Source organism: Sceloporus undulatus, chromosome 1, assembly GCF_019175285.1.
Source record: "Sceloporus undulatus isolate JIND9_A2432 ecotype Alabama chromosome 1, SceUnd_v1.1, whole genome shotgun sequence".
Lineage (NCBI taxonomy): Eukaryota > Metazoa > Chordata > Lepidosauria > Squamata > Phrynosomatidae > Sceloporus > Sceloporus undulatus.
The window spans coordinates 128514291-128528335 of NC_056522.1; the positions used below are offsets into that span (position 1 = coordinate 128514291).

Here is a 14045-nt window from a genome sequence, read left to right on the forward strand (position 1 = left end):
TGGGATTGTGGGACTGTAGTCAAAATATTTGCTGCACCAAAGTTAACCAAATCTTGCTATGCACAGAAGGTCAGGCCTTAATAAATAGGTTGTGCTTAAAAAATCTAAGCATACTTCCTTAGTTTAAAATCTATTCCACTGAAATCAATGGGACATGCTTTCAAATATGCTTACGCCTCCTGCTCCCCCACCCCCGATTAATAATATGATGCATTTTACTTACAGGTGGTCCAGGAGGTCCAGGCTTCCCAGGAGTTCCCTGGTTCCCCTGCACCGCATTAAGAGCAACAAAATATCAATACCTCTTTCATTCATCTTATTAATTAATACCTTAATGCGATCACATTAACTACATATACAGAATACTTGTAAACTGAAAGTGTGAATGTGACAACACTATTCTATCCTAATGGTAACTTTATTCTAGCAGTTGGGAAGCAGACAAAAGAGAGAGCTGTATACTTCTGCGTACCTGTTTATAGCACACAAGAACAGAAGAAAACATTGCTACAATGATTAAAAAATTCACATAGGATCATCCACAACAGAAAAGCTACTTCCATTTGGTGAAGAACTTCTGATCCAGTAGAAGCCACGGCTCACAGGAGAGGAAGAGGGGGCTTTTTGTTCAATTCCTCCTTCACCCTACAGTTTCCTGGGGCACATCTCATAGAATCATAGAGTTGGAAGAGATTATGTTGATCCAAAGATTTCTCCAACCCCATGAAGCAGTGGCATCACTAGAGTTGGTGTCACCTGGTGCAGTAACTCATGGTGTCACCCCCAACACTGACCTCCTCCCATACAGAATACCTAGTAACGTTTTCTGTACGAATATATTCGTAAATTGTAATTCCCATATATAACTGAATTTAAGGACATCAGTTGTGACATAAACAACTAGCAAAATTAAAATTATACTTTTATGCCCAGAAAAAATGTGTACATAGTTTCATGGGGTTAAAGTAAAAATCTGGTAAGCCTGAGGGCAGGGAATCGTCTATTATCCCCTCTGTTGTAAACCGCTCAGATTCCCTGTGATTGGGCAGTATATAAATAAATCCTATTATTATTACTGTATTATTATTATTATTATTATTATTAAACCGTGATGTTTTTAAAGAAAATTCTAGCAAATTAGCATTTTAATAGGTCACTGGTTAACATCATAGCCTGTTTCTGCCAAAAGGCAGATGTTTGAGAAGCAGTGGTGTCAACCCCCCTCAGGGTACCACCTTGTGTGGTTTGAACCCCCCTGTGCCCCACTAGTGATGTCATTGCCATGGAGTAAGTTTTCCACAGTCATGGGGTGAAAAAACCAAAATTTGTTTTCTTTCTTTTTCCCTGAGCTGTCTTGGAACATTGTTCATAGATCCTCTGGAACTAGTCTATTAAGGATGGTTAATCATACATTGCTTGAGCATTCCAACATCTTCATAAACAATAGTTGCTGACAACTGCAAAAAACTGGAAGACATCCCAGTTCTATTTTCACCATTTTGTAGATGTGGGTGATTATGAGGCTATGGTCCTTACCTAGGACCACCTAGCGAGTGACATTTGAACTGAGAATGTATTGATATAGAGCTCAGGCTTTATACCTATGCAACACCACAAACTGTCATGACAAACATGTCCAGCTTGTTTCCCAAAATGAGCTGTTTTGAACATAATGCAGTACTGTACAGGGTAAGTAACACTTATATTTTTAGTGTCTTCTGCATTTGCTATTGTGTGCCTTCAAGGCTTTTCTGACCTATGGGAACCCTAAGGCGAACCTATCACAGGGTTTTCTTGACAAGAGTTGTTCAGAAGTGTTTGCCCTTGCCTTCCTCTGAGGCTGAGACAGTGTGACTTGCCCAATATCATGCAGTGGGTTTCCATCCCTGAGCAGGGATTCAAACCCTGGTTTCCCAGTGTCCTAGCCCAAAGCTCAAAGCACTACACCACACTGGCTTTTCTGCATACTCTCCAACATTTCAGAGGTTAAAGAGGGACACTTGTGGTCAAATAACCTAAGAGTATGCCAAGACAGCAAGCATTATTAGTAGGAGAGGCTGCATCATTTCATAGGGAATTGCAATACTCCACCCCTTTTGCTCCTCTCTTCCTGCTGAGTTAACTAGATGTACACTACTTCTGTGCTTTGAAATCAGTTTGCAACATATAAAGTAAGCTGTGGACAAAGGGGGAAAGTGGGAGGAGGAGAGAGAAACTGGGACATTTTAAAAGCAACTGAAAAAGTGGGATGACAGAGGATTAATCAGGACTGTCCCGGTCAAATTGGCACATTTGGAGGGTATATTTTTGTACAAATATAATTTAAAGGGCAAATTCTCATACAAACCACAATGTCCAGTAACATTTTTCTGCAATGTACTGCAATGCTGAAAGAAAATGTTCTTTTTGCAAATGGATAAGCCCATGGACCTGAGGGTTCTAAATTACTCCTGTTCCTTTCCTTTCAGTTCTTCATCAACTTCAAGGGACAGGGTTCACAATGACATTGCTTAGTGTGTGCTTAAGGTACTATCAATGACTGCTTCACAGTGGAACACAGAATTTGGCTGACAGGTTATTACAAAGAGTAATAAAGCTGGAAAAAGCTGGGAATATCCTGTTGAAGATAACATCTTAATTTAAAAAAAAAAAAAAAAGAATAGCCAACATCAATTCATGCTGACAACAACATTGTCTTTTCAGTATACCAGACAAAAACAGATGGTTCATTACTTTCTGAAAAACAAGTTGTGCTGATCGTGATTTATATGGAATATAGAAAAGCTTGATGCGGCTGAGGATTTCTGTTGCCTTAGACTCTGAGTTCTAAATTTCAGGCAGGCTGAGAGAGCCTTGGGTGTGCTGTTGACATCAATATAGCATACCAATTTGAGGACCCACTTTCAACTTTTGCAGCTCGTTGATCCAATGGTTCAAATGTTATAGAGTATTGTGTGCAATTTATATATAAAAGGTATATGCTTGCAAGGTTGCTGAATAATATAGGTGTGGAAATGAAAGGTACTGCACTATTCAAACTTCCTTTGAGGAACAAACAAGAGACAGAAGACATATTTACTGGAGACACATATTCATGGCATGTGGCATAAAGCAAGGATGGAAGCATTAAGCCAAATGGAATCTAAGAAGGGCAGCAGCCAATTAAATTAATCTGAACTCAATAAATGTTTACCAAAGCCACTGGCATGTGGGACCAGAGAGGCATCTCTGCTGTAAGTCTGCTTGGGAGTGCTCCTTGATTCGTCGCTCCAGCTAACATCTCAGGTGGATGCGACGGTCAAGAGTGCTTGTTATCAGCTTCGGCTGATACGCCAGCTGCGTCTCTACCTGGACCGTAGAGACCTTGAAACTGTTGTACATGCTTTGGTAACCTCTCGATTGGATTTCTGCAATGCGCTCTACATGGGGCAACCCTTGTACCAAACTCGGAAGCTGCAAATGGTACAGAATATGGCAGCCAGATTGGTTGCTGGTACTTCCAGGTCGGACCATATAACACCTATTCTAAAAGATCTACATTGGCTGCCTATTCGCTTCCGAGCTCAATACAAGGTGTTGGTTTTAACCTATAAAGCCCTAAATGGCTTGGGCCCAGGGTACTTGGAGGACCGCCTCTCCCCATATAATCCGACCCACACACTTAGAACATCTGGGACTAATTTGTTGGAGGTCCCCAGATCTCATCTTGTGAGGACCTCTCGGAGGGCTTTTACCATCGTTGCCCCATCCTTCTGGAATAAGCTCCCTGTAGAGCTCCGCTCCGCCGCCTCATTAGATTCTTTTAAAAAGAATTTAAAAACATACTTATTTCGGTTGGCCTTCTCAATTTAGTTAATTGTTTTTTCTCTGCCCCTTGTTTTCCTTTTTTGACCCCGGATTATTGTGATTTGATTGTTATTACCCTGGACATGTGTAATTTTTCCTGACTCCTGTTCCCATCTTATGTAGTAATGTTTTAACTTTTATACTGTAATCGTTTTATTTTGTATTGTAACTGCTTTTATCCTTTGTAAGCCGCCTTGATCATCTTTTTGGAAAGGCGGGGTAAAAATAAAATTTATTATTATTATTATTATTAAGTCTTCTTGAACATAAAGTATGTGATGCCATTATTACATCCAAGAAGGGCATAATGGAGGCAACTGCACAAGATGACTGAAATTGTCTTAGAGAAGGTAAAACCTAGGGGTGACAGAGATGGGCCAAATAAAGTGGTTTCCATCCACTTTGAAGGCAAGGCATTTAGATGACACACGTCTCCAAACTGGATAGAAACCAGACTGAAGCTATGCTTCGGAGCCAAATACCAAAGCAAAAAGAAGCCATGATAGTCTGACTCAAGGCGGAAAATGTGCCCCTTCAACCCTGTGTGTAAGTGGCTTGAAGCAGGAGTGGTTCTGAAGTAGTAATCCATCCTAACTCTAACCTTAAAGCTTCATATAAACACATGGGTGCAGATGCGCATTTAAAAAGGACAGGGCCAGCATATCCAGTGTTTTACTGGGCACACCGCTATTCCTATAACAATAATAATAATAATAATAATAATAATAATATTTATTTGTATACCGCCCTCTGGCAAACCAATCCGGGCGGTTAACAACAGGAAAATATAAAATATGACAATTAAAAACACTTTATGCCTCCCCCCTTAAGACAGTATTAAACAGTCTAACATATTAAAACACAATATCAATTCATAAAAACAACAGTTAAAAACTAAAACTAAAAACCCTGATATCCCTCTGTTGATCCTCAACCATCACTAAGATGGGGCCACGGGAGGAATGAGGGAATCAGGGAACCTGGGCCAGGATGGTTAATGTGGAAAGGCCTGTACCAGTGGAGAATGACAGGTGTGACTGTGTGGCCAATCAAAGGGGCAGCGGTGGTGGTGACACCAGTGGTGTCGCTTGATGCCGTGCTATGCAGTCAGGCTATATGCAGTCAGGCCACCTTGGGAGCAGCTGATGTGGACACCAGGGGTTCGACCCACTTCTGGATAATGCAGGTTCGAGTCGCTTTTTCCTGCCCATCTGTTCCAGATCTTAATGACGGTCATAATTGTCTAAGGAACCAGTGAGTTATAGTGGTATGAGCATTGGATTACAATTCTGGAGAGCAGGGTTTGAATCCCCACCTAGGCATGGAACCCCACTGGGTGACCTTGAACACTGTCAGCCTCATAAGAAGGCAAGGGAAAACCTCCAAATCTTGCCAAGAAAAGTACATGATAGGGTCACCAGAAGTCAGAAATAATCCGAGGGCACACAACAACAAACATTACCATCTGCTCTGACTGGCAGCAGCTTTCTAGGTTTTCAGTCATGATGTGAATGACTATTGAATCTAGAGTCTTCTTCATTTGTAAGTATGGGCTTTGCTATTAAGTTATGGCACCTTCACTGTTGCAGAAGAAAACAGTGAGACAGTCTTACACAAGCTATACCCCTCAAACTAAAAAGGACCTACTTATCACTTATCGTTGTCTGTTAGGTTAGTTAACTCTCATATTTTTGCTGTTCCAAGCAAACAGCAAAAATGGGAGGTTTATCAAAACTATAGTAGTTCCATACATGGCTGGTGGTCTGCACTTCAATTCATGAGCCTACAGACCTACAGAAAGAAATAATGGATCTCAGCAATTACTATAAATTCTCAGCTTACACAGTCAAATCAGTACCTTGTTAAAATAATCTGTGCTTTTTCCAGATGATATGAAAATAAAGTTCATACTTATGTATGGTATCATTAATTTAACTCTTCCGATTTGAAGCCTTACCATTTCAAAAATGTTATAATTTGATCTAAACAAAATTAAAGACTTCACGGATCCCACACCTCCCTTTAACTATCAATGAAACAAAGGAAGCCCACTAAACTAAAAAAAAAATGCTTTTAGATGTTAAACAATGCCATATAATAGACTAACATACCTTTTCACCTTTTGTTCCATGTGATCCTGGATGTCCAGGCCTCCCTAATGCTCCCTAAGAAAAAGTTAAAATATTGTATAATTCAGATTTTGAAAACTTTGCTTTTTGACTATTGTTTGACCAAATTCAGTTGTTTTCCTAATACAGGCTGAACGTCCCTTATTCATAATTCCAAAATCCAAAATACTCCAAAACCAAAATCCTCTTTCATGGGTGGCTTAGACAGTGACACCTTTGTTTTCTGATAGTTCAGTATATACAAACTTTGCTTCATGCACAACATTATTTAATAGTATTGTTTAAAATTACCTTCAGGCTATGTGTATAAGGTGTATATGAAACGTACATAAATTTCATGTTTAGACTTGGGTCCTAGCGCCAAGATATATTGTTATGTATGTATTTGGACATACAGATATTCCAAAGTAGTAATTAAAAATCCAAAATGGGCTCATGTATTTTGGATAATGGAGACTCAACCTGTACTTATCAGCTGATTGATTAAAAATTATACTATGGCACATGTATCACACAGATTAGAGTACAGTCAGAAATTAGATTGCAGATTGGATTACAGTTAAACACACAAAATCAAAGCAAAATTGACTTTAGCAATAAAGCATAATCAGAGGTAAACAAAGACAAAGCCCACATTCTTCAAATGAAACTTTATCAAGGCAGATAGGCAGATAGGAGCCCAAAAAAAAAAGTGGTTAAATGCCTGTACTGCAGCCATTCACTCAAAACCACAAGGTTGCGAGTTCAAGACCAGAAAAAGGGCCCAACCTCGACTCAGGCTTGCATCCTTCAGAGGTCGCTAAAATGAGTACCCAGACTGTTGGGGGCAAATTAGCTTACTTGCTTACTTGCTGTTCACCGCTATGATCTTTGGAATAGCGGTATATAAATAAAACAAATTATTATTATTATTATTATTATTATTATTATTATTATTATTATCTCCGCCAAAATAAAAACATCATCAATTGGCAAAGTGTTCCACAGTAATGGTAAAATCACTGAAAAGGCCTTATCACTCACTCAACAGTGTCTCCATCACAATGAGCCAGAGACAAGATCAAGCTTCTCCATTTGATCTTGTGAGTGAGCAGGCTAGCATTGCAAAAATTATCCCCCTCATATCTAGACTAAATCACTTAACTACACTTAAGGTAATCATCAACAGTTTACATTAGGCCTGAAAACAAATTGTCCAGAAGAGCAGGTGCTACAGGATAGGTATAATATGATCCCAGGGACAAACACCCACCAACATCCTTGCTACCACATTCTGGACAAGCTAAAGTTTCCTTCCAAAGTAGCCCCCTGCAGAGAGCATTGCAACAATCCAGTCTAGATTAAAGCATGTGTTACCCGTATACTTCTGAGATAACTGCTACATTCTACCCATATGCCTATAATGTGCAAAACATTTTAAAAATATAGTGGGTGATACTTACATGTATATTTCTGTCCTCTACCACACCCCAAATATCTGTACCAACTTGAAATCAAAACCTTCTGATATTACTGTGGCTGTTCAAATGTCAACTGCTGTGTTCAAATGTTGTACATTTGACATTGTTACATTAAGAATACCACGGTTGTATCAAATGCAGCAAGAGTACAACAATCCTTCCTCAATTATAGCCCCTTATTCGCACATCCTGCCTGGCCTGGCATGAGGATTTAGGGACCACTTGCTCAACATGGCTGTTTGTAGCTTTACCTGATTCTGCCTCTGAGAACCACATCTCAGGAAATTCCTGAAGGCATGTGACTTTCATATGAAGTACTTTTAAGGAATCCAGTGGCAAAAAGGGGGCAAGAAATTAATCTTCTTTAAGTGTGCATTTGTTGCCTTATATAGGAAAGTAATAACAACTACACTAGGAGGCCAAGTTGCGGGGCCCTCTGGTTGCTAAGCACTGCTGTTCAACAACCCGTGAAGGGCCACGTGATTCTCACCCTTGAAATACACTACAGGATGGACAGAGGCACTGTTACCCTACACTTCCCACTTTCCATGAAGTCTGTATTACCCATGATCCACCAACTCCAAGTGTATTCATTATATAGGACACTGTCTGCCACAATCTGCTAGGAACTAAAACAATGCAACTTTTTTTTTTTTTGCAGTCATTGACAAAATGCAAAGATGGGAGGTTGAGTGACCCCTTGGTGATCCATAATATAAGACTGGTAGGGTGCAGTTGGCCTAATGATTATGAGCACTTCAGACATTATCTAGTCTGGATCATGGGCCTATGGGATACATGCAGCCACTGAAGCCCATTTTTGTGGCCCCTGATTTTTGTCCCCATATCATGCAGAATCCCCCCCCCCCCCCCCCCAAACAAACAGAACCGCATTGTTCCCAAAGGCCCCCATTTTTTTTGCAGTTCCTGACAAAAGGGGGGGGGGAGGGGATACAGCCCCCCCCCCCCCCCCGTAACTATATTGACAAGGACTGCAGTGGAAAACAGAGGTGTTTGGACTTTCTAGGAAAGAGATGTGGCTCATGGAAGAGTGTTGGGAGAAACTGGCCCCAGGCCCACTTGTCCACTCCTGAGCTAAACTACTGCAACTCCCTCATGTTTCTATTCATTTTTTTTGTCTTCACTCCTGCTTGTGTAAAAGACAATCACATAAGTTAAACATACTACAATGCTGATGTTCTGAAATGTATTAGAAATGCTGAAATCTATCAAATACTGAAATGGGTGTAAATCACTTGTCTGAGATGTGCCTTTTCCCCAACAGATGCCATGTGAGCTGTAGAACAGTCATGTATTATATAAAAATATTGTATGCAAAGGGATCTTGCAGCACCTTTGTGACTAATGGAAAGAGAGAGGTTGGTAGCATGGGCTTTTGTAGACTTGATCCTACTTCCTCAGATGCATAGGGTAGAACAGAAAGTCCAGGGAAGGACCTATACAGCAGTCTGTGTGTGGGAATGTTCATAGGAATGAAAAACTTTGTGGGTGTGGAGATGAGGTGACAAGTTCAGTTTTAACTATGGTTGTTAAACCTTGACTTCCCATTCACTAGAGTGCACTTTCCACTCTACCCCATGCATCTCAGGAAGTAGGCTCAACTCTATGAAAGCTCAAGCTACCAACATCACTCTTTCAGTTAGTCTCAAAGATGCTAAAAGATCCCTTTGCATACTGACTTCCGAACTAACAGTTATGTCTTTTAATTCTATAAATATTGTGTAAGGGATATTCTTTACCACTATAATGTACTACAAAAAATTGACCCCAAAAACCTGAGTCGACTTATCCACATGTCAATGTAAGTGCCATACTCTTACCACTAGAATGTACTTTTTAAAAAAAGGAACCAGCTTCTGATGAAAGGCAAGAGCTTAACCTGTCCTGGAAGCACCGATTCCCCTCTATTCTCTCATCCATCCAGTCTTTAGTGTGAGTACAAACAGTGATGCCCTCTTGAATTTTGTAAGTTCACAGAATCCTAGTGTTGGAAGAGACCACAAGGGCCATCAAGTCCAACCATCTCACATCATTTCCCTTTGCTTCGTTCTTTACACCCTTTGTTACATGCCCCTAAATTCTACCCTTACTTATCTAAGGGTCATATCAAAAGCCATAATTTGGCTCCAAAATCTGTCCTTGATTTATACATGAGATTGATTTATAGCTGAGTATATAGAGTTTATATGGGATTGTTAAACTATATACAGTAATGGGGACAGAAGCATATTGCTTAGACTACATAACATCTATGATAAAGAAATAATCCTAGACTGGGTAATGTGTATGAAAGAGAATGTGCCTAAAGTGGAAGTGTCTCTGCAGTATGATAATTCTTCCCATAGGAATGTGTGACTGCATAAACGAACTGTTTTATTTTAATAAATACATAAAAGGTCATAAAATTGCCTGATCATTCTTCTGTCATATAAATTAGCTGGCATTCCAAAACATAACAGATTCTTAAGGAGAACACTGAAGTTGACCTGCTAGACAATTGTTATTTACAACCCTAGGAGTTCAGGTGATGAACAATGTAAACTCTATTTCACTCGAGCTAGATATAGATCAGGGGTAGGCAACCTTTTTGACCCGGGGGCTGGGTTGCTGTCCCTCAGACAACTGGAAATTTCTTTTTCACAGTTAGTATTAAAGGTGTCAGATTATTCCTTTATATCTCTTCATGGCTGCAAAAGGCTAACACATTCATGACTTGAAATACTATATTGGAAATAGCTCTTTACAGCCATTATTTCTTCCCTAATTTCTGCTTGTTCAAATTTCAACAATCTTAGCATGTTTCTTTAAGTGTTTGTTCAAAACTCAAGGGAAAGTCCTGGGTGGAGAGTATTCCACCAAACACTGCTGCTGCGGGGCAATTTCCACTAATCTCACCAGGATACATATACAAGTGAACCTTATTTTTAAAAGAAAGACAGATGTAAAGCAGGGGTGAGATCACGAAGCCCTCCAGTGATTCGTGAACTGCAAGTCTCATCATTCCTCATTGTTGGCTATGGTGGCCAGGGCTTCTGCGAGTGAAAAGTCCAACAATATTTGGAGGACCACATATTTCTTATATCTGATTTTCTATATGCAATATTCTGTGTTAACTGAGTTTACAGATGATATAATCACATACTTACAGAAGGTCCTGCAGGTCCTGCTACACCAGGAAGACCTGGAATACCTTGAAGACCCTGAAATGAATAAAATATGGATAAAATCAACATTATATAGGCATACACAATACAGAAAGAGAGAAAACATGCAATCCAATAACATGTGCCAACTAGAGCAAACTGTTAAATTGTTATATAATGTTGACTTCAACTAATAGCAACCCTATGAATGAGAGACCTCTAAGAAACTTTTTTATTAACAGCCTAATATAAGTCTGGTTTACTATTCAGCAATTGGGTCTATTCTAGGTGAAATTAGCTATTGCATTTAGACCTTTTAAAAAAAGGTCTTATAATTCTTTCTATATGAATGAATACTTTAATTTTTTGGATTTATTCAATTCACGAAATAGAACACTAAATCTACACAGTAAGAACTTCCTTTGGAGTCAGAAACATCAGTTAATGTCACCATAACAGCTCCTCTTCCGTTTCTCCCTTGCTTGTTCTATTATGCTGCATGTTAAGATGCCCGGGTAAGGACCTGGACTTTAAATATGTCTTCATCACTGATAGCAAAGGTGGCAAATTACAGTAGCAGCACTGAGTATTCTTAAAGTATGTTTTTTTTAAAAAAATCTGACAATTCTTATAAGGTTAATTTTTACGTAAGGTTTATAAGTGTTTTGATATAATATGCTACATTGTAACTGCAATATTCTCTTTGTTATTATGATGATCATTTAGGTCTTTAAACAAATAAATTTAACTTAATTTTTATTATATTTGAATACACTAATTACCCCTTTCTATTCCTCATCAGCTTTTTCTGGAGGATCATTAATATATCTCTCTGCTTGTATCTAACTAGAACACTACTTTGAATCTATTTGCGCACTTTCTTTAAGATGTATTAAAAAGAAAAAAGTATGGATATTTAATAAAAGATGCAATGAAATAGCATTTGACTCAGTACATTTTTTTGTTCTGAAAATTCACTTGGCTATCTGTTCTTTTGCATGAATACATTTGTTATCCTGGGTGAAAATAATTGCATATCCAGCGTCATCACAAAGATCAACAGCTAAACTGTTTAATATAATTAATTGTTTATCTCTTAAACAAAGAGAAATTACATGACAAGCTAGTTGAACTGTCTTTCCTTTTCCCAGAGCACTATTGAATGTTATTCCTATGAGGTGAGTCTTTGGATCTCTAATAGAGAATATTAAGCATCCTCATAAGATAACAATTCTCAGGAGTCTCTGGAGAAAACTACAATGGTCAAACTGCCACAAAAGCAAAATATAGTGCTATTATGCCCCATGTGTGGACCAAGATACTCTGCAAATGAATGTTATTGCAGGATGCTTTGGGTTTTGCCTGCCTCTGCTCCAGTGCATTTTGAGCCTAGACATGAGATTCTAGTGCTTTGTGGGATGTATAAGGGGCCTAAGTACCCTAAAGGTACCAGATCCTGTCTGATCTTGGAGGCTAAGCAAGACCAGCTCTGATTAGTACTTGGATGGAAGACCACCAATGAATACCAGGTGCTGAAGGCTATATTTCAGAGGAAGGAACTGGCAAAACCACCTCTGAGTATTCTTTGCCTAAGAAAAAAGTCAACAGGCAATTTGAAGGCGCGCACACACACACACACACTGTCCAGATGCTATGGTACAGTAGACCTTCCTTATCCGCTGGGGTTTTGGTTCCAGGAATCCCCATAAACGACAAAATCTGTGTATGCTCAAGTCCCATTACATGCAATGGCATAGCAAAATGGAGTCCCTTATATAAAATGGGAAAATCAAGGTTTGATACTTGAAATTTATACTTTTTTGAATATTTTTAAGCCATGGATGCTTGAATCCGTGTATGAAAAATCTGTGTATAAAGAGAGCCAACTGTATTTTCATAAATCTATGCATTTGGGCTGTAGTGTTCCTTCCTCTGTGTGTGCATCTGCCTGTATTAAGTCTGTACTTCACAGATTTTTGGCACAGGACACCATTCTCCTCTAGCCTAAAAGTGTGGTGTAATTAGCATTTATTCTAATATAAAGAAAAATATATTTGCTTGATGAATGTTGGTAATGGCACAGCTCTTGTACTACCTTAGAATAAGACTTCAAATACAACAAAGAGCTATGGAAAATGGAAAGGAAGTAAGGCAAGGAGACATTTAGAAACTGTCTATAGAAAACACTACCTTTTAGGATAATTTCTCTCTTGAAAAAAAAATCTCTGATAGGGTTTTTCCAAAGTCCAATGAAACCAGAGCCATCATGATGCTGGCGTGAGATTCAGCCTTTCCCTCTCTATTGCTCTTAAACTTCCTTTCAAACCCACTAATGAAATCACCATCTGAAGTGTACTGCCCTGGAAGTAACATTAATTTATCCACTTATGGTGCCACTAACCTAGAGCTACTGCTAAAATGTAAAAGCCTCTGAGAAGTGCTGGATTGCCTCAGGAGCAGAGTGTGCCTCTTGCTTAGTAACTAAATGAGTCAGTGTGGCACCCTACTGAACCAATAAAAAGTTTTTGCCCAGAATGAACTTACTCTGCAGTCTTTTAAAAGACTAAGTGCCAATTATAAACTGGCCTTTTTATTAGTGCTTGCGCTGTTGCCTCTCGGTTCTCAGCAGAGAGGTATTGTTAAGAGTTGTTTGAAGTCTGCTTTCTAGAATCTCTGCTGCTGCAGCTACATTTACCACTATACAAAAAGGGCTCCACAAGCCTGCATGGCAAAGCAGTTCTCCTTTCTGCTACTTGATGCATTTGGCCTTGAAATATAGTGGCATTGGCTAGTTTGATTTCAAAATATAAAATAGTACCAAAGTCTTATTTATACATGCACCATACAATATAATATATATCTCCAGTGATCCAGCCATTTTACTTCGGACATAATGGTCTTGTGCTCCCCTCCCACATTTTAGAGGATAGTGTGCACTATTTCATTTACTTCAATCTGTGGGATGCCAGCCCTACTTTCTTTGATAGTCATCATCTTCATTCTGTAGATTCAGTCCCCGAAAATGTGTCCCCAAGGCTACTGCACTGCAGAAATAATGCAGTTTGATACTGCTTTAACTGCCATGGCTCCATCCTATGGAATCCTGGAATTTGCAGTTTTTTGTGGCACCAGAGCTCTCTGACAGAGAAGGCTAAATATCTCACAAAACCACAAATCCCAGAATTTCATAGTACTAAGCTATGGCAGTTAAAGCAGTGCCAAACTGCATTTCAGCACTCAGATTCAGCTCAAGTCTTGTCCTGATGGCACCATTGTATTTCTCAAATCCAAATGTACCCAGCTCTCTGGCTGCTCACCAATAAAACTAGTTCTCGTGCACTCAGCTAGCATCACAATAATTCACACTGTGTTTCACTTTCAGCACTCAAAGCATGAGTGGAAAAGTAAGGGAGGCTTTAAATGAAAACCACAGCATCTACAAACAT

At 39.2% G+C, this 14045-nt stretch overlaps 1 protein-coding gene across 1 annotated transcript in view; it reads right to left on the bottom strand.

Moving 5' to 3' along the window:
• Positions 1–14045, bottom strand: part of COL19A1 (collagen type XIX alpha 1 chain) — a 73102-nt gene that overhangs the window by 36975 nt on the left and 22082 nt on the right. Inside the window, exons 14-16 of the mRNA XM_042447020.1 lie at positions 10603–10656; positions 5958–6011; positions 224–268 (exon numbers count right to left, since the gene is read on the bottom strand). Of these exons, the coding sequence (XP_042302954.1) occupies positions 224–268; positions 5958–6011; positions 10603–10656 (153 nt within the window). The remainder of the gene's footprint in view (positions 1–223; positions 269–5957; positions 6012–10602; positions 10657–14045) is intronic.